Here is an 18,986-nt window from a genome sequence, read left to right as displayed (position 1 = left end):
AAGAATAATAGGAAATTGAATAACAAGTACAGATCAGTCAATATTCATACGACAGAGGTAAAATAAGACGGTTAACAGATGAACCATTGATCAGAATACTTTGGACTTATAGACATCCTTAGTCGATGTCTCCATAACTAATTTGCTATTTCTTATTGTCAGTCAACTACGTATTGCCGTAATGAATTAACTAAAATTGTTATTATACCTTTAAACATTGTTTCCTTTATAAATCTACACTAAAAAGGTCTAAAATTTCCAGTGTTTTTGAGCGGTCCACAAAATATCGATGTTGAATCGCTGAGAAAGATATTGGACCTGTCAATGAAATATCGGACCGCTATGACGTTATTACGTAAGATGGGATCCGCTATATCCTATTTAATTTATTTTGTATTTTTTTTTTAATTTACTGGGGGGGGGGGTAAATGCAAAATTTACACTATGATAACTTAATATCATGTTAATTTTGCATTTACCTCCCCCTATGAAATTCAAAATTTACAACAGTTATCGCAAAATTGAAGTCAGCGCATGATACGTCAAAATAAAAAGGTATAACAAAACATTTATTGACTGTTCTCGGACAAAATGCGTTTTGTCGACTCCTTGAAGCAAACAGTTAGCTTCTTCAGTCCGACAAATCGCATGTTGCCCTCAAACCCAGTCAATAAATGTAAAATGTTACATGTATATTGCAATGATAATAATATCACTAACATTTTAAAATGAAAATATGACACAAAGACAACTAGTACTATATAATAAACAACTCATATTATTTTTTATTATTTTTTTCATGAATATGGGTCGTAAAGGGGGTAGGCTTAACAATTTACAATAAATCGACATACTAATTCAGTTCAGGATTTCAGTGTGGGTTAAGCAATTCTACAGGAAATTTCTGGATTTGTTACGATATTGTGAAATTGTGTGTGTGTGTTTGTGTATTTTTTATCAAGCAGAGGTGTGTAAAAGTTGAAAGCAAACTCGAGCGCCCCACCACTCACAATTAACAAAATAACTGAACAAAATCAAAATAATCTTAAAATTTGTGAATAAAAAAAAAGTTTAGAGTCATGAAAATATACTTTGGTGGATCTATCGTTAATTTTTCAACATTACAAAAATACATGATAACGATACACGTACATGTACGATGCTTGGCTCTGTGCCAGTGCAATTTTAGAGACATGGTTATCTGTAGAACTATTAAAGCATGAATTAATATTAAAAATTGTATTTGCAATTATCGTGAAGTGTGAAAAAATGGTTTGTCTCTTTTCATTCAAGTGTCCAGCGAGGTCTAGAAGATAATTGCTTGTGCAAGCCAAACAAAGGGCCCTAATTAGAGTAAATTAACGGCTTAGCATTAGAAACTGTAAAACGGTACATAACATGGAGGTTCGTTGGTTTATAAATCTAATATATTTATCTTACTGACGGCGACGATCTTACTGTGGCGCTAATATTTTAACTGTGGGGGAACTATGGCGCTGATTTTTTTAACTGGGCACTAAGGAATTTAACTATGGCGGGGCGCCACATTAAACGGCACATGGAGAGCCCTGATTGACCATAGAATGCGAAATGTTGACTTCATATTCTTTTTTCATCAACTTATTTGTAAATAGCTCGTCTCGCTTTAGAAATTGTTCGCACGTAGAGCATGCCCTCGCGTCTCGAATCAGCTGGGAGACATAAACTCCATAGAGCAGGTGATAATGGTATATTGCTACATTAATAAGGGAAATTCACGATAGGAAAGTTGGAATCATCACATTTAACTTAAATTTCATTTATTTATTTTATTTCTTCGAAATTCGTCGTGCGTGTAAATTTATGGGTGAGAATTACCCACTAGATCTGCGAAAGTTTATTTGATAACGTCAATCTGACAAATTAAAATGATATCGCAGATGACTGTTTTCCCTATGTAACAGCTCCAAACTTTGCCATATCCCGTTTCGTAGGAGGAAGTATTTATGTTCTAAACGTTTTTAATGGAAATTAAAGAGACAGGTGGCGAAGCCAAATTTGACACACACACATATATATATATATATTAAAGGACGTATTTTTTCCATCACAAAAATTTTTAAAAATGGGCTAAAAATCAAAACTACTTTCGACACATGAATGAGCAATCTTATACTTTCCTGGAGGAACAGGAAATATTTACATAAAATCTAATTTCTTCCGCACCTCAGGAAAGACTATGTGCGTAAAGTAATACCTCTAATAAATGTTTCTTTACATTTCTTGATCCAGTTGATAAATATTTTGATATTGTTCTAACAGTAAATTCCTTGATTAAACTGGAAAACTACAAAATCTAAATTTTAGATAAGGAAGATATCTGAGTATTTTTTGAACTCCTCCGACTTTGCTTGGAATGTATAGTGTTTTAAAACTACGTTTTCAATTCACGAAATGGGAGTGTGTGGGTGGGGATGATATGAAGTACAATATAGGACCAGGATAAATGTTTTTATAAGTACCAAATAATTTGGATATTATCACAAAACTTTAGATCACCAATTAATTTTCACAACCAATTAATATGAATTATATTTATGAACTAAAAGAATTACTTGACTAATTCATTTTTTTTTAAATGTCATGTTTTCTAAACAAACAAGATGTGTTTGTGAAACACTGATGCCCTCGTTTGGCAACTTATAGCAAAGGTTAAACTTTCTCAAATGCAAATCAAATATGTTGGTACCCAGAGTAAGGTCTTGTCTCGAGGAATAAACCTGTGAAATATGAAAGCCCTAGCAGCAACCATTGAATAGCTATGGAAAAGGTTAATTTTTTTTTTCAGAAGTATGTGAAACATCAAGGTCAAATGGTCAAAATTAATGGTGCCCAAGAAAGGCTTTCTCCTAAGAAATACACAGATGAAATATGAAAGCCGAAGCACCAATCGTTCAAAAGATATGACCAAGGTTAAAGTTTTCCAAAAGTAGGTCAAACTCCAAGGTCAAGGTCAAAGTTGTTAGTATCCAAAGAAAGGTCTTGTCACAAGGATTACACACGTGAAATATGAAAGCCCTAGCACCAACTGTTCAAAAGTTATGGTCAAGGTTAAAGTTTTCCAAAAGTAGGTCAAACTCCAAGGTCAAGGACAAAGAGTCAGAGTTGTTGGTATACAAAGGAAGGTCTTATCACAAAAATTATACATGTGAAGTATGAAACCCCTAGCACCAACTGTTCAAAAGTTATGACCAAAGTTAAAGTTTTTTTAAGAGTTGGTCAGACTCCTATGTCAAGGTCAGAAGGTCAAAGTTGTTGGTATCCAAAGGAAGGTCTTGTCACAAGGATTACACATGTGAAGTGTGAAAGCCCTAGCATAAACTGTTCAAAAGTTATGGCCAAGGTTAAAGTTTGGTAAAATTTTGAAAAACTGGGTCAAACTCCAAGGTCAAAAGGTCAATTATGGTGGTACCCAAAGAAAGGTTTTCTCACAAGGAATACAGATGTGAAATATGAAAGCCATCGCTCCAACCAATCAAAACTTATGGGCAAGGTTAAAGTTTTTGCGGACAAACAGACAGACAGGTACACAGACGGACGGACAGGGCAAAAACTATATACCCCCGAATCTTCGATACGGGGGCATAAAAATCATTTTGGGGGGGGGGATCACTTAAGTTAATTGCCTCTATTTTCTGCAGCACTTCAATAGTGTAGAGGGAAAGTGTGTATCTTGTATAAATTTGTAAACAAATTCCAACTGACAATTAATTCAATTTAAGTCAACTTCGCTGGAATAAGAATAAAAAAAAAGATTATGCGCTATGAGAAAACAGAAGTTAAATCATTCTACGATTCACTGGTAAAATTACATGTTACAATAGGTGGAAATATTGTTGAATAAAACACTGTCTAAATGTTAATGGGGGAAAAACGCATCCATTTATTTTCTCTATCTGTGGGCTAAATTTCATTCAAATTTGAGAACAAAGACTTAGTTTTCCGGGTTTTTTAATTTTCAATCATACAGGACAACTATCTATCCTCGATTTGAAAAAAAAATTCTCAATTTTTTCCATGTAAAGGAAGCATACTTTTATGCATATACATGTAAGTGTGTACATAAATTCTACTCTCCCACGAACATTCATTCCGTGTACATCAATGACATTTCCCTTTGAGAGTATTTTAAATTTATACATGTACATTTAATCAAGGATATTTCAGGTTGGTTCGGTGTCTGATATGTTCTAAAATTCCGAAATTCAGTTGTACTTTGAGTGATTTTTTAATAACTTAAACTTGTGTTTAATTTAGAACTTTAACAGGGAAATTAAATGACTGTTTGATTTATTAACGCGCGGATATGCCATTTTAAAAAAAGAACACTTAAGAACACTTCAAAATACACTTTGATGTATCCTGTTGATTTTTTCAAAATTCATCTAACTTTTATATATTATATAAATAGATGTTGAAAAGCTATACACTCTTATCTAGATCTGCAAGTGCATTTTCCTCATATTCCATAAACAGATAGACAGCTATGAATATCACAACATAAACCAATACTTGCCTTTTGAGGAATTTATACATAGTTAATAACAAACAATTTTTTCATGTTTATCTTTATTTTAATCTTTTTAATTTATTTATCATTACCTACATGTATAATAAATATGCATTTATGAAGTAATTAGTGCATACTTTGTGTGTTATGATACCTGTATCTTATTTCATGAACATAATCATTCATCCATAGACCTCTAGGATTTAATATTGCATTTTTTAAATTTCAATTTTTGGAAATTAACTTACCACAATCAACAAAAGTTCCAAAAATCAAACTCCTCATTATAAACGATGCCACCAATTTAAGCATTATGGTCAAATTGTACTGTTTCCCAAACATTAATCATCCACCATTTTTCATCGAGGAAATTAATGCTTTCATGATTAATTTTCCCTGATACATTTTTTCGGTGAGAAAACGTATGTTTAGCAACAGGAAGGCATTCGAAGTCTCCACACGTGACGATAAACTTCCGATCTGGATAAGTTTAAAATGTGTTAGTTTACATTTAGTTCGACGAATGAAGTGTTTGAAAAAAATAAGATTTCTGAAATAGTGAAAATAAACAGTATTACACATAAATGAATACTACAATCGATGTTTTACTGGTTCAAAAGTATTTGGAAAAAAAATACCATTTAAATGCTTAAATTATTCTGATTAATCTAACTTTCATTTTAAAATATCTTAATCGGTTACGAGTGTGAAGTATATTTTCCTGTAAAATGTTTAAACAAACCCTTTGAATATAGTTATTTGAAACGGAAATAAATATCAAAATATCACTATTGTTGTTATAATGCACTATAGTTAGCTCTGGTAGGGCTATTAAGTGCCCACTTCAACAAGATACAAAGAACTAACAGTTACTTTGTAAAACAAGACATATAAGATGAATTGTGTTTTAAATCCTGATTCATGCACTCTTCTTGTGTGTGTTATATAGTAAAATTAATGTACGTGTAAATACACGAAGAAAAATGAAGAACATGTAGTTTTGAGAGGTACTCCCATGCCAAAGCTAAGACAAAAAGTTGAATTCATAAGTTAATTTTTTTTATTAAAACAAATAAAGAAACCTCCAATTTCTTTCATACGTGTTAAATAAAGCACTTATTAAAGCATTGCATCTCTACTATTTTTTCGCCTGCAAAAGGAGATAAGAATGCAGGAAGCAGTCGCCCGCGTGGCGTAGTGATTAGAGAAGAATTCTCGAAGGGACGTCAATCAAGACAAGGAAGGTGGGATCACGTGATAATGCATCCACACACACACACATTATAGGCAGCAATTCGGCTTTAAAAAGAATTGCTACATCCTCCGATATCGGCGACATAATTCCAATTTACCCCATTCCCATCCCCGCCCAAATAGTAATTTATTGCTCATATTTTGTAACTTCTGCTACTGTGACAGTAGACATTTATTGCATCGTCCTTATCAACACATGATCTCATTTGAATATATATATAAAGACAGACTAAAAAGTCACTCCTGTAGTATATTTTAAGGTAACATCTTTAAATTCAATAAATTTGAGCTACAAACTCTACAGATAAGAGGTCTCCCTATATTTATTTCAAAATATATGAAAAGGGGGGTTGTCATAGACGCCTACATTACACATTCGAGGCTGTTTTTCCGCTTGTCGGAAAAGCCTGAGAAGTTTCGATTGAGACTTAGGGAATATTTAAACGGGCTCCAGAAAAATAAATTAAAATAATAAACTCTGCATCCAGAGTATTTGTTTTTAAATGCCCAAAAAGATTCAGAGAGATGAAAGATGCAAAGTTATATTTTATGTTTCTTATAAATTTTGTAAGCACAGACTACATAGCATTAATTTTATCGCATCAGTCCACAAACTTTTGATAACCCCTCGTAAGTGGTTTTTATTGACTAAACATTGACATATGTAATAACGTCTTTTCATATTCCATATTTATTCCTTCATGTCTAGAAAATATGCAATGAATGTTGTGCGTCGATAATTATAAACATCTCTAAAGGCATATTTGATCTCAAAAATCGCAGTCAGTACAAACTATCTCCATGCAAGTATTAACTTTGCGTTAGAAACATTATATTACTACATGTAGGTGTTTATTTTCTTTAAAGAAAAGCGAAATAACAGTAACTTTATTGAAATTTTTGTAAAAAAAAATCCAGAAGTTGCTGGGGGCTGGGGACTCTGCTCTAGATCATGATTTGAACAAAATTTAATCAACACTACTAGTGTTCTAGTGTTCATATCAATATGACTGCTCATGTATTTGCTGTTCTTAAGAAGATTTTTAAATGAATTTTTCTCTATATATACTTTATAAGACTTCCATTGTCTTTTAATGACCAATGACCGACCATTGTGGCCCCCTCCTACTCCCGGGGTTCATGACATAAACAAACCTGACACTACCTGACGATGCTTCCATGTCAATATAAATAATCATGCCTTTCATATTTTGAGAAGAATATTTTTAAAGATGTGTTTTCAATTTATTCCTATCTAAAACTTTTATCCTCCTTTGTGGTCCTATCCTACTCCCTTGCAGGTTCATGGTTTGAACAAACTTGAATATACATGTACATTATCTACATAATTATGTACATGAGAAGTGAGGATGCTTCCATATAACTTTGCATGATTCATCATTCCTTTCCTGTTATGCATGAGAAGATTTTTGAAGTTTTATTTCCCTACATATTCCTATGGAAACGTTGATTGTCCATTGTGGCCCAACCCTACCCTAGCTATAGGTTGTTAGGGATTTGAACAAAATTTATTCTACATTATGATATTAAGCTTTCTCATAAGTTTCAACTTTTCTAACCCGGTGGTTCTTGAGAAGACGTTTCCTATATACTTCTATGTAAAACTTTGATCTCCTATTGTTGCCCCGAAGATCATGATTTGAAAAAAAAATTCTTTCTACATTTTAACTTTTCTGGCTCAGTACATGGTTCTTTAGAAGTAAAATTTTTGAAAGATGAACTAATTTTTCACTTATTCTTAATTATCTCCCTTAAAGGGGGGGGGGGGTGGACCTTTAATTGTACAAATTGAACTCTCTTTACACAAGAATACTTTGTTTCCAGTTTGGATGAAATTGGACCAGTGATTCAGGATAACAAAATGAAATTGTGAAAAGTTTAAGATGACAGACATGCAACGGACAAATTTGGTCAAGAGCTTTAGGCTCAGGTGAGCTATAAATGGAATAACTTTAATTTTAGAACGTATGTAATGATAATGAAACCAATCAGTTATCTACTAGTCAGGGACAAACATAATTTTAAGTTTGATCTCTATCATGGCCTGAATATCATTAGATGTAATTTCCTTCCAAGAGGGTACCAGTGTACAGTATTAAAATTTTGAGATCTGTAATGCTAATGGTTCTCAAGATACCGAGCTGACAGTATCTTCCTATTTCTAGTATATATTTAACTTTTGACCCTGTGACCTTTAAATCAACTCCCTAAGTGGAACCAGTGTACTAAGTGTAATGTCTGTCAAGCAAAGGATTCTAAAGTAATTGAGCGTTCAAGATCTTTTCGTGTCAAGAGTAGTTTGACTCTTGACCTTGCGACCTTGAAATCTACAGTGATCATCTTTTCCTCAGGAGAAAACAGTGTATCAAGTTTGAAGTCTGTTTAGCAAAAGGTTCTAAATTAAGATATTCAGCGGTCAGTTTCTTCCTTTTACTAGAGTAGTTGGACCTCAAAATCTGGTCACTTACTCCTCAGGAGGAATTATTGTACATGTTCCATATTTCATGTCTCTTAAGGAAAAGGTTCTCAAGATACTGAGCGGTCAATATTTTTTTGTGTCCAGTTTGAACCTTAACCTTTGTGATCTCAAAATCAATAGGTGTCATCTACTCCTTAAAGGGAAGAAGTGTACAAGTGATGTTTGTGAAGCAAAGGATTCTCAGATATTTAGTAGTCAAACTATTCCTGTATGTTGTTTGACCCTTGACCTTGTGACCTAAAAATCGATAGGCATCATCTATGTTTTAAGGGAAACCAATGTCCATCAAGCATAGGACTCTGTCCGAAAATATCGAACGGGCATGATATTGCAATGTCTAGAGTATTATAGTTTGACCCTTGATCTTTGACCTAAAGATCAATATGGGTCATCTTCTGCTCAGAGGATTCCAGTGTACAGGGTTCTCAACAAATTGAGCGGACAACATATTTGCTCATACTGACCGACTAACAGGTTCTAAGCAATAAAGCAATATGCTTTCTTTTTCAAGGGGGGGGGGGGGGGTATGAAAATACCTTTGCACAAATTTTGAATTAATACTGTTATAAAACATTTAAAAACTTTGAACGAAATCATCCACCCCTCTGCACTTGTTAATGATAAAACATATTTACGAATGAAAATTAATTGATAGACTGGGTATCAAATTCTAGGGTCGATACAATGACTTTATCATGTTGCCTGACATCTTTATGCAAGTATTTAAGGCTTATTTCTCACTCTGAATAGTCTATGGATTTATTAATCCCTCCTCTGTTTCCAGAGGTCTGAGTTGGCTCTGCTCAGAATTTCTATTGTTTAAATAGACTTTTAAGCAAGATATTATCACTGTTCGTTATCTTCACATTTCAATTAAGTCCAGACCATCCTTTCATAAATCCCTCCGACAGTCCCTAGTTTAGTGTCTATTCCTATATGTAGACCATTACAAATACTTAGCAGAATAAACAGAATATACTTAAACTCATTTCGATTATCGGATAATGTAAACAAATCGAATAAGCAGTTTGGATAATTTTGGAGGAAATGAACAAAATTTGATGTTAATTAAGTCTCAAATAATACATAGAATCCGTGCATTAATACAATAAATTTGATGGAATTAACATGAAAGAGGATCTTGAAAACATAGGAAAAGGAAAGGTCATATCAAAAGAATTTGCCATATTATTTATTAATTTGCAAAAACCGGAACATTAATTTTCTTAGTTTTCAAAGAGAATACCTTCCATTACTAATTTCTTGTACATCCGATCTAATCGATTCTATTTTTATATAAATGACAAAGTTACCAGTCTTTGTGATTGATCCATCCTCTAAAACGGTAAGTTTCTAGGAATCATTCTGTATTCCTTATGTTTACTATATGATACCTGTAAAGTTGTATGTCTGTTCTTAAAGTTCTCTCTCTCTCTCTCTCTCTCTCCCTCTATATATATATATATATACAAGTATTTTTTAAATCTTAACATTTCTTTTAAAAAGGCAAATATTTTAATTTCCATCAAAATTCACATGTAGTATATATATACATATACACATTTATGTTTTCTAATCTAATACGCAAGTTTATTTATCATATGCTTACGTTTCAAATGACATTTTTTTTTTTCAGATCATTAATTACAAAAAACATAAACGTACCTGCATTTCATATTAAATCAAATGTATGTTTCAGTAATATGAGAATTCCATCCAATTATGCATCAAATATATGTAGGATTTTTAAAAAAAATTATAATGACATGTTATAATCGTACATTAATATTATTCATCATCCAAATGAGCGTTACATATACACCCGGCCCACTGGACTTGTTACATTCAGTAACAAGGCGAAGCCGAGAAGTCTATGAGATTTATGATCTCGAGCTATTTCTGTAGAGAATCAGTAACAAATCTAATAAATGAACCATTTTTAGTGTGAAAGACACATATTATACATGTATAAATACAAGGCAAGTCCGTAGCAATGTTTTTTCAAACAAAAAAAGGCGGGGGGGGGGGGGGCAAAACGAATGACAAGCCAAATAACCCCTAAACTGCCAAGACTTGGAAGAAGGGTGTTTTTTAAGAAATATATTAAATGTATGATTTGACACAATCTTCATGAATTTTTCATGATTGCGCTTGCACAAACACAGTTTGTATTACTCATCAAGTGCAGAAGGATGTGCATGGACTTTGAATTTCTTAACATCAATTCTCTGTAAGGACCAAAATTTTACTGTAGGGCTGTGGCACACACCATGAGCGATTTTCTTGAAACTTTTTCAGTTGATTAATGCCCATACACTATGACATAATCAACATTCAAAATTAAAGTTACTACCTTGGTTGCCATGGTAACGGGCTAATATAGATTTTGTCCCCATTTACTCTCAATTCAAGCATAAAAATGCCATATATTTGATTTCTTGTGGTTTAATCATCTTTATTATTTTGAGATAATTCATACATTATATGAATAGAACAAATGAAGCACTATATAACAAAATTAAAAAAAAATTCTACAAGTCACCTGCAAATTCTTCAATTGATGGCTCAAAGATGACCAAATTCTTACATTTTGAAAATGGTCGTTTTTACCCTATATTTCAAGAAGTTTTTCAAGAAATGCAGGCAATTCAAGAACAAATCACCTTAAATTTTAGAAACAACATAATAATATTAGTTAACTTTTATGAAAAGTGGAGTGGGGATTTTTTTCGTTTTCGGTATTTTTAACTTCGAAAATTGGCATTTTGCCAAAAAATATTTTGTTCAAAATGTTACTAGGCACTGGTTGTTTTATAAAATTTCTTTTCCAAACATTTTTCTCACTAATAAATAAGACAAACGGAATGATTAGTAAATATTATTTAAGATGATAAATAGGATAAAACAAAATTAAATGAATTATTATTGTTTCTCTATGATCCTTTACAAAGGGCAGATAACTCAAATTCTAAAGAAAATTAGCTTTTCAACTTTTCACTGGAACTTATTTCAGTAAACAACATTTTCAAATACTAGGTAAACAAGATGTGTTTGTGAAACACTGATACCCCCGTATGGCAGCTTATGGCGAAGGTTAAAGTTTCTCAAATGCAAGTCAAAATCCAGGCCAAAAGATAAAAAATGTTTAATTTGAAAGCCCTAGCTGCAACTGTTCAAAAGTTATGGCGAAGGTTAAAGTTTTTCAAAAGTAAGTAAAACATCAAGGTCAAGTTCAAAGTTGTTAGTATCCAAAGGAAGGTCTTGTCACAATGATTACATATGTAAAGTATGAAAGCCCTAGTACCAAACATTCAAAAGTTATGGCTAAGGTTAAAGTTTTTCAAAAGTAGGTCAAACTCCTATGTCAAGGTCAAAGGGTCAAAGTGGTTGGTATCCAAAGGAAGGTGATGTCACAAGGATTACATATGTAAAGTATGAAAGTCCTAGCACCAACCATTCAAAAGTTGCCAAGGTTGAAGTTTTTCAAAAGTAGGTCAAACTCCTATGTCAAGGTCAAAGGGTCAAAGTGGTTGGTATCCAAAGAAAGGTCTTGTCACAAGAATTACATATATGAAGTATGAAAGCCCTAGCACCAACCATTAAAAAATTATGGTCAAGGTTAAAGTTTTTGAAAAGTAGGTCAAACTCTTATGTCAAGGTCAAAGGGTCAAAGTGGTTGGTATCCAAAGGAAGGTGATGTCACAAGAATTACATATGTGAAGTATGAAAGCCCTAGCATCAACTATTCAAAAATTGTGGCCAAGGTTAACGTATTTCAAACGTAGGTCAAACTCCTAGGTCAAGGTCAAAAGGTCAAAGTGGTTGGTATCCACACGAAGGTCTTGTCACAAAGATTACATATGTGAAGTAGGAGGCCCTAGCTCCGACCGTTTAAAAGTTATGGCCAAGGTTAAAGTTTTTCAAAAGTAGGTCAAACTCCTAGGTCAAGGTCAAAGGGTCAAAGAGGTTGATATCCAGAGGAAGGTCTTGTCACAAGAAATACACATGTGAAGTTTGAAACCCCAAGCACCAACTGTTCAGAAGTTATGGCCAAGGTTAAAGTCTCATAAAATTTTGCAAAAGTGGGTCAAACTCCAAGGTCAAGGTCAAAAGGTTAAATATGATGGTACCCAAAGAAAGGTCTTGTCACAAGGAATACACATGTGAAATATGAAAGTCATAGCTCCAACCAATCAAAAGTTATGGGCAAGGTTAAAGTTGACAACAGACAGACAGACAAACAGACAGACAAGACAAAAACAATATACCCCCGGGATCTTTCGATCCGGGGGTATAAAAATGGAAAAAGATAATGGATTAAAACTCTAATGATACCCTTCAACCAAAAATAATGAATAAATAATAAATTATTAGTTTTTCATGCATAGGTAGGTAGATACAGTGTATTAATTTAGCAGGTTTGAAATTTGATAAGCTAATGTTAATTTCCTCCTTTTAAATTTTGCTTGTTCCCAGATGCAAATCTTTAGATGTCAATTTTATTTGGTTAAAGAAATTTAGAATTATTTAGACTGACCATAAATTGACACCCCATTAAAAATAATACCATTAATGTATAGTCTTACAATCAGAAAACATACACATATTCATGTGAATATGTATAATTTTATCATTACTTTTAAAAACAGTTTGTTTTTTTTTTCAAATTATTAATCAAGCAAGAATCTACATCTAAACATTATCCAAAATGTGTATTTAGAGATAAACAAAATGTAGAAAATAGCTGCTATATAGCAATTTTGTAGAAAATAGAAACAGCTAGGCTTGATGTTTCCATGATTTCTCTTTACATCAGAGGTTGACCATTATGTGGTGTTGTGTCTGACCAGTCAAGAAGAATTTTAAATGGGTTTGAAAAGTGATACTTGAAATAATCATCTTCATCTTTTCCCCTGAAAAAAAAACATACATGTATACTTTAATCAAAAATCAATTGTTTAATATCTACTACATTTTTCATGTGATAACAAATACAAGTATATAAGCATATCTATTTTTATGAAAATGTATATAATACTAAGTTAGTAGTTAGTATTTACATCTTGAAATAAATTGCCTCAAAATTCCTGCATGTGTACTTAAAAAGCAGTCTTCATATCACAGGTGCTTGGGGACGGGACCCCCCCCCCCCCTCCCCTATAAAAATTCATACTCTCTGATATAGCTGCAATAATGTAGCCCTCTCCCTTTTTTTTTTTTTTTTTTTTCCGAGACAAAATTAAAAAAAAATGTTTTATTTGCAAATAAGTTGCTTTATGGTTTAAAATCTGCTGTTAATAAATGCATAATATATATGTCAAATAAAATATGTAAAGAAAGGCTGGATAAACATTTTAATTTTTTAAACAAAAAAAAATGATTGATGAAAATAAAACACATTATTTGTGAATATTTTTAAACCTATGGTTAAAAGCTTCATTAAACTAGTCACAACTATAGAGAACATGTTAGTCAATCATATTTTTAAAAAAAGATATTGAAATGTCAAATGAAATTGCAAAATTTTAGGGAAAAAAATTTTGTTTTGAATATTTGGACCAATCCCGATCAAAATAAAAGTGATCTCGATCAAAATGAACACAAAATATATGAAATAAAATTTATTGCCTTATTTATGTATTCACCTCCAGGAAATCTATTTGATTGTCGAATTCAATTACCTTTTTACCCGTATTACACCTAAACAAAGTAGTATATTTGTGAAAATGTTATCTATTTCCAATTATTATAAAATTCTGGCTGGGATCATTTTTATGAAAAAAGTGGAAAAAAATTTTATTAAAAAAATAAGAGCTATTAATATCGGTTTTTCAATGCTGAAACCATAACTTAACAGGGATGTCTTAAAGATCTATAAAATAAAATTTTGGTGTAGAATTCCTCCTTAAACTATAGGTATATATTATAAAGTTCTGCTATATGTTTTATATGGAAATTCTTGAAAATATGCGTGCACGTTTGCTGCAATTTGATTGGCTTAAACTTTAAATGGCTATTACTTCAGTTTTCAGCAAGAAAAGGATGAAAATTGATATATAAATAGGTATAATGAGTTCCAATATTATGCTTCTATCAAAATTGAGTAAAAGGACATGCATCCACGTCTGACGAAATATGACTGGCTAATACTTACAATGTATTAGGTTACTAGTATATCACTCTTACGATTCAATATAATTTTTTTGAATTTTAAGATATTGGTATGTATTGTAAGGCACTAAAAGAACATATATGTAAGAAATCTAGAAAATGAGCGCAAGCACGTGTGCTCAAATCCGATTGCCCAAGGTTGTTAGTATTTATAATTTTCTTAGTTGTTAAAGAAAGAAGATGAAATTCGGAGTATATGTAAATAATAAAAGTTCCTATATTAATCAGTCTCCAGAAATGAATCTCCAGGACATGCATGTATGTATGCGTGCTGATTCTGATTGGTTAATATTCATGTTGCTGTAACTTTCTACGTTTTCATTGAAATTCTTTAAAATCTAAACTGAAGCTCTTTATGAGAACATGTAATAGGTTAATTTTCAAAATCATATGCATGCACATAAATCTGATTTGCGTATGCTCATTCTGCTATTCGAGCGTTGTTTTCCCCCCAAATTCTCTGAAAATAAGTTGTAATAGTCTACAATTTGCTTAAATAAATGAAGGTTAAAGGGAATAGGGCCCTAAAGAGAGTGGGGGGGGGACATCGGTAACGGTCTCCGTACAATTAGAGCTAGTTTAACTTAAATTAAAAGGGCTTTTATTAATTCTTGTTAATCTTTTTATTATACTACTTGGATCTTTTTATTCAATACAAAAAAGCAAATTAAGAACACAATTGTAAGTCATAATTGTAACACAATTAATTTGTATTTTTATGTCCCTGTATCGAAGATTCGGGGGTATATAGTTTTTGCCCTGTCCGTCCGTCTGTCTGTCTGTCTGTTTGTCCGCAAAAACTTTAAACTTTAACCTTGCCCATAACTTTTGATTGGTTGGAGCTAAAGCTTTCATTGTTCACATGTGTATTCCTTGTGACAAGACCTTCCTTTGAGTACCACCATATTTGACCTTTTGACCCAGTTTTGCAAAATATTATCAAACCTTAACCTTGGGCATAACTTTTTAAAAATTGGTGCTAGGGCTTTCATACTTAATCCGTGTAATTCTTGTGACAAGTCCTTTCTTTGGAAACCAACAACTTTGACCTTGACTCTGGAGTTCGACCTACTTTTGAAAACCTTTAACCTTGGCCATAACTTTTAAACGGTTGGTACTAGGGCTTTCATACTTCACATGTGTAATCCTTGTGACAAGACCTGTCTTTAGATACCAACAACTTTGACCCTTTGACCTTGGAATTCGACCTACTTTTGAAAAACTTTAACCTTGGCCATAACTTTTGACCTGTTGGTGCTAGGGCTTTCATACTTCACATATGTAATCCTTGTGACAAGTCTTTTCTTTGGATACCAACAACTTTGACCCTTTGACCTTGGAGTTTGACCTACTTCTAGAAAACTTTAACCTTGGCCATAACTTTTGAACATTTGATGCTAGGTCTTTCATATTTCACATGTATAATCCTTTTGAAAAGACCTTCCTTTGAATACCAACAGCTTTGACCCTTTGACCTTGAACCTGGAGTTTGTATGTTGTTTAACGTCCCTCTCGAGAATTTTTCACTCATATGTAGACGCCACCACTTGCCGGTGGAGAGCTGCAAATTTTGTCCTATACTCGGCACTTACGGCCATTGAGCAATGAGGGATCTTTTTCGTGCCAGCACCTACTGCGACACGGGACCTCGGTTTATACGGTCTCATTCGATGGACCGGTCTCCACGTCCCACAGTGGGATTCGAACCCGCGACGTAAGGATCAACTCCTTACTCGGCGACTCTAGAGCAGACGCTCTAACCACTTCGGCACGCGGGCGACGACCCTGGAGTTTGACCTACTTCTGGAAAACTTTAACCTTGGTCATAACTTTTGAACGATTGGTGCTTCGGTTTTCATATTTCACCTGTGTATTTCTTGGAAGAAGGCCTTTCCTTGAGTACCATTAATTTTGATCATTTGACTTTTGAAAAAAACTTTTAACCTTTTTCATATCTATTTAATGGTTGCTGCTAGGGCCTTCATATTTCACAGGTTTATTCCTCGAGACAAGACCTTACTTTAGGGACCAACATATTTGATTTGCATTTGAGAAAGTTTATCCCTTTGCTATAAGTTGCCATACGGGGGCATCAGTGTTTCACAAACACGTCTTGTTTTTTTTTTTTTTTTAAAAATGGGCAATTATTCAGTAAAAAGATATCATCTGTAGATCACAAAGATAATAGACAAATTTGACTCTGTATTTCATTTGTACATCAATCGATACTCAAGAAAAAAAAAACACGTATATGAAAAATGATTGTTTTGTGCCTGCAAGTGTTTTTTATTCGAAGACTACAGTGGTGGTCCATATAATACACTGTTCAAACAGAAACAGGAAATCATTTCTTATGAAAAGGACATATTTTGTGAATAAGATCATGACTTATGTACGCTTATTGCATTCATTTTGTTGAGATATGATACCGAAACCTTGTACAGCTATTTACCTTTCGTGTTAAAAAGTATGTTAAAAAATAAAATAGACATTTCTCGTTACAGAAATTTTCAGAATTAGTATGTTCATCAAGGCACAAGAACGTTAAATTTACACTACATGTAAATAAAATCGCTTTTTGTAAGCGGAACGAAATGTAAAGTTCACGAACAGCAATCATTCTCAAAAGTTCAATTAATACAAATTGTAAGCAGAGCAAACACTGACCTTTAAAATCAGAGGTGGGATCAGGTGTCATGGATAAGTGAGCATCCCTGTATCGACCGGCCACATCTGCCGTGTGCCCTTTGTCATGATCAGGTAAACGGGAAAATCCGTTGACAATTCGGTGTGACAGTAAAGGCCTAACATTGTGTATGTCAGTCAACATTCGATCTAACGATCGATTGTTTATGCAATAAATCAGGTGAAGATAACGAATAGTGATCGATCTCCAAAACCCAAATAACAATACAAATCTGTGAACAGGGCATAAAATACGGACCCCGGATATTCCAGAGCTGGGATCAGATGCCTAGGAGTAAGCATCCCTTGTCGACCGGTCACACCAGCCGTGAGATCAATATATTGATCTAGTGGACGGTATAATTCTTAGTCGAATTTGATATAAAAACAAATGGCTAACAACTGTTATGAAATATGTCAGTCAAAATACGATCCAATGATAGTTTGCATTTGCTAACAAAGTCATAATAATAAAAGAACATAGTGTTTAGTCTATTTACGAAATACTGACTTTAAACAAGCTAAGATTGTTGATATCACTGAAACATCGTCGTACTTGTCAATAGCCTACCTCGGTTTAATAATTAATAGTACTCAGAGAATGTTATTGAGTATCGGATTAGTTGGGACACGTAAACAGCATATGCAGTGGAATACAACTACATAAATAAAGTTGACGATGGTAAAGCTGAAGTCACCTTGCTTTAATACAGTTTAGTTAACTATTTATTAACCCTTATCATCTAGTCAATGAAACACGTAGCAGACTCTGATATATCTGAATGTCGAGTTGAAGGCCACATTAATTGTTTTCTTCTCATATAGAATTTCTTGAATAAATTCTGCTTCAGAAGAATATCAAAACATGTCAGCTAATAAAGGAGCACAATTAGTGCCCTTTTAAATTCAAGAGATAGTTGGAAGACCTGATCTCCAAAGACTACGTGAACCTAGTCAATCAGGGAACACACCATCCTTTCAATATTTACCTCAGAGTACTTACATGTATGTGTAGAATCAGAGTGGCGATCGTGAATCGAACGGGGGCCTCCCGATCACGACATCTTTATTAGTTCCCTACCGGTGAAACCGGAGGGGACTATAGGTTTTCTCTGAGTCTGTCCGTCCGTCTGTCTGTCCCTCTGTCTGTCTGTCAGTCTGTCCAACTTACTTTTCCGCACTTTTTTTCTAAACGCTTGCAGATATTGAGCTGATTTTTGGTATGTGAGTGTATTTTGATGAGTTACAGATCAAGTTTGCATTTCGATCCGCTTCAATGATTTTTCACGGAATTACGACCTTTTCAATTTTTCAGGGTTCTCCGCACTTTTTCCCCTAAACACTTGCAGATATTGAGCTGATTTTGGTATGTGACTTTACCTTGATGAGTTATAGATCAAGTTTGAATTTCGTTCCGCTTCATTGATTTTTGACGGAATTATGGCATTTTCAATTTTTAACGGGAACCAGATTACACTTGCCGGTAGGGGACTAGTATTGCTATTGCAATACTCTCAGAATGCTTATTGAAGAAGCAGTAGTCTATATGATATCAAAAAAGCATCATTTTTAATTTTTTGTGAAGCATTGTCGTTTAAAGTGTCTTTGAATGTCATTTTATCGGCCACAGAAATGCAAACTATTGAGGTAAAAAGAAATTGTTGATATTGTTTTATCATCAACTCATTTATCAGAAGCTTATCTCTTTTTTCCGTACGAACAATCATGCTCTTGCGTATCGAATCAATTGAGAGACATAAACCCTACATGCAGATGATAATGGTACTTTGCTACATAAACAAGGGAAACTGACGATAGAAAAATTGA

General features: G+C 33.3%; 1 protein-coding gene across 1 annotated transcript in view; it reads right to left on the bottom strand.

Annotated features, from left to right (window-relative positions):
- LOC133196903 (uncharacterized) overlaps positions 1-5,006 on the bottom strand; it is a 29,050-nt gene extending 24,044 nt beyond the window's left edge. Inside the window, exon 1 of the mRNA XM_061332751.1 lies at positions 4,798-5,006. Coding sequence (XP_061188735.1) covers positions 4,798-4,891 — 94 coding nt within the window. The 5' untranslated portion in view covers positions 4,892-5,006. The remainder of the gene's footprint in view (positions 1-4,797) is intronic.
- Between the last annotated feature and the right edge of the window lie 13,980 nt (positions 5,007-18,986).

This window comes from Saccostrea echinata, unplaced genomic scaffold (assembly GCF_033153115.1).
Source record: "Saccostrea echinata isolate AGI-Se365-2 ecotype Australia unplaced genomic scaffold, CSIRO_AGI_Sech_v1 ptg000030l, whole genome shotgun sequence".
Lineage (NCBI taxonomy): Eukaryota > Metazoa > Mollusca > Bivalvia > Ostreida > Ostreidae > Saccostrea > Saccostrea echinata.
The sequence above is the reverse complement of the archived record's forward strand: the minus strand, read 5'-3'. Positions and strand labels throughout refer to the sequence as shown.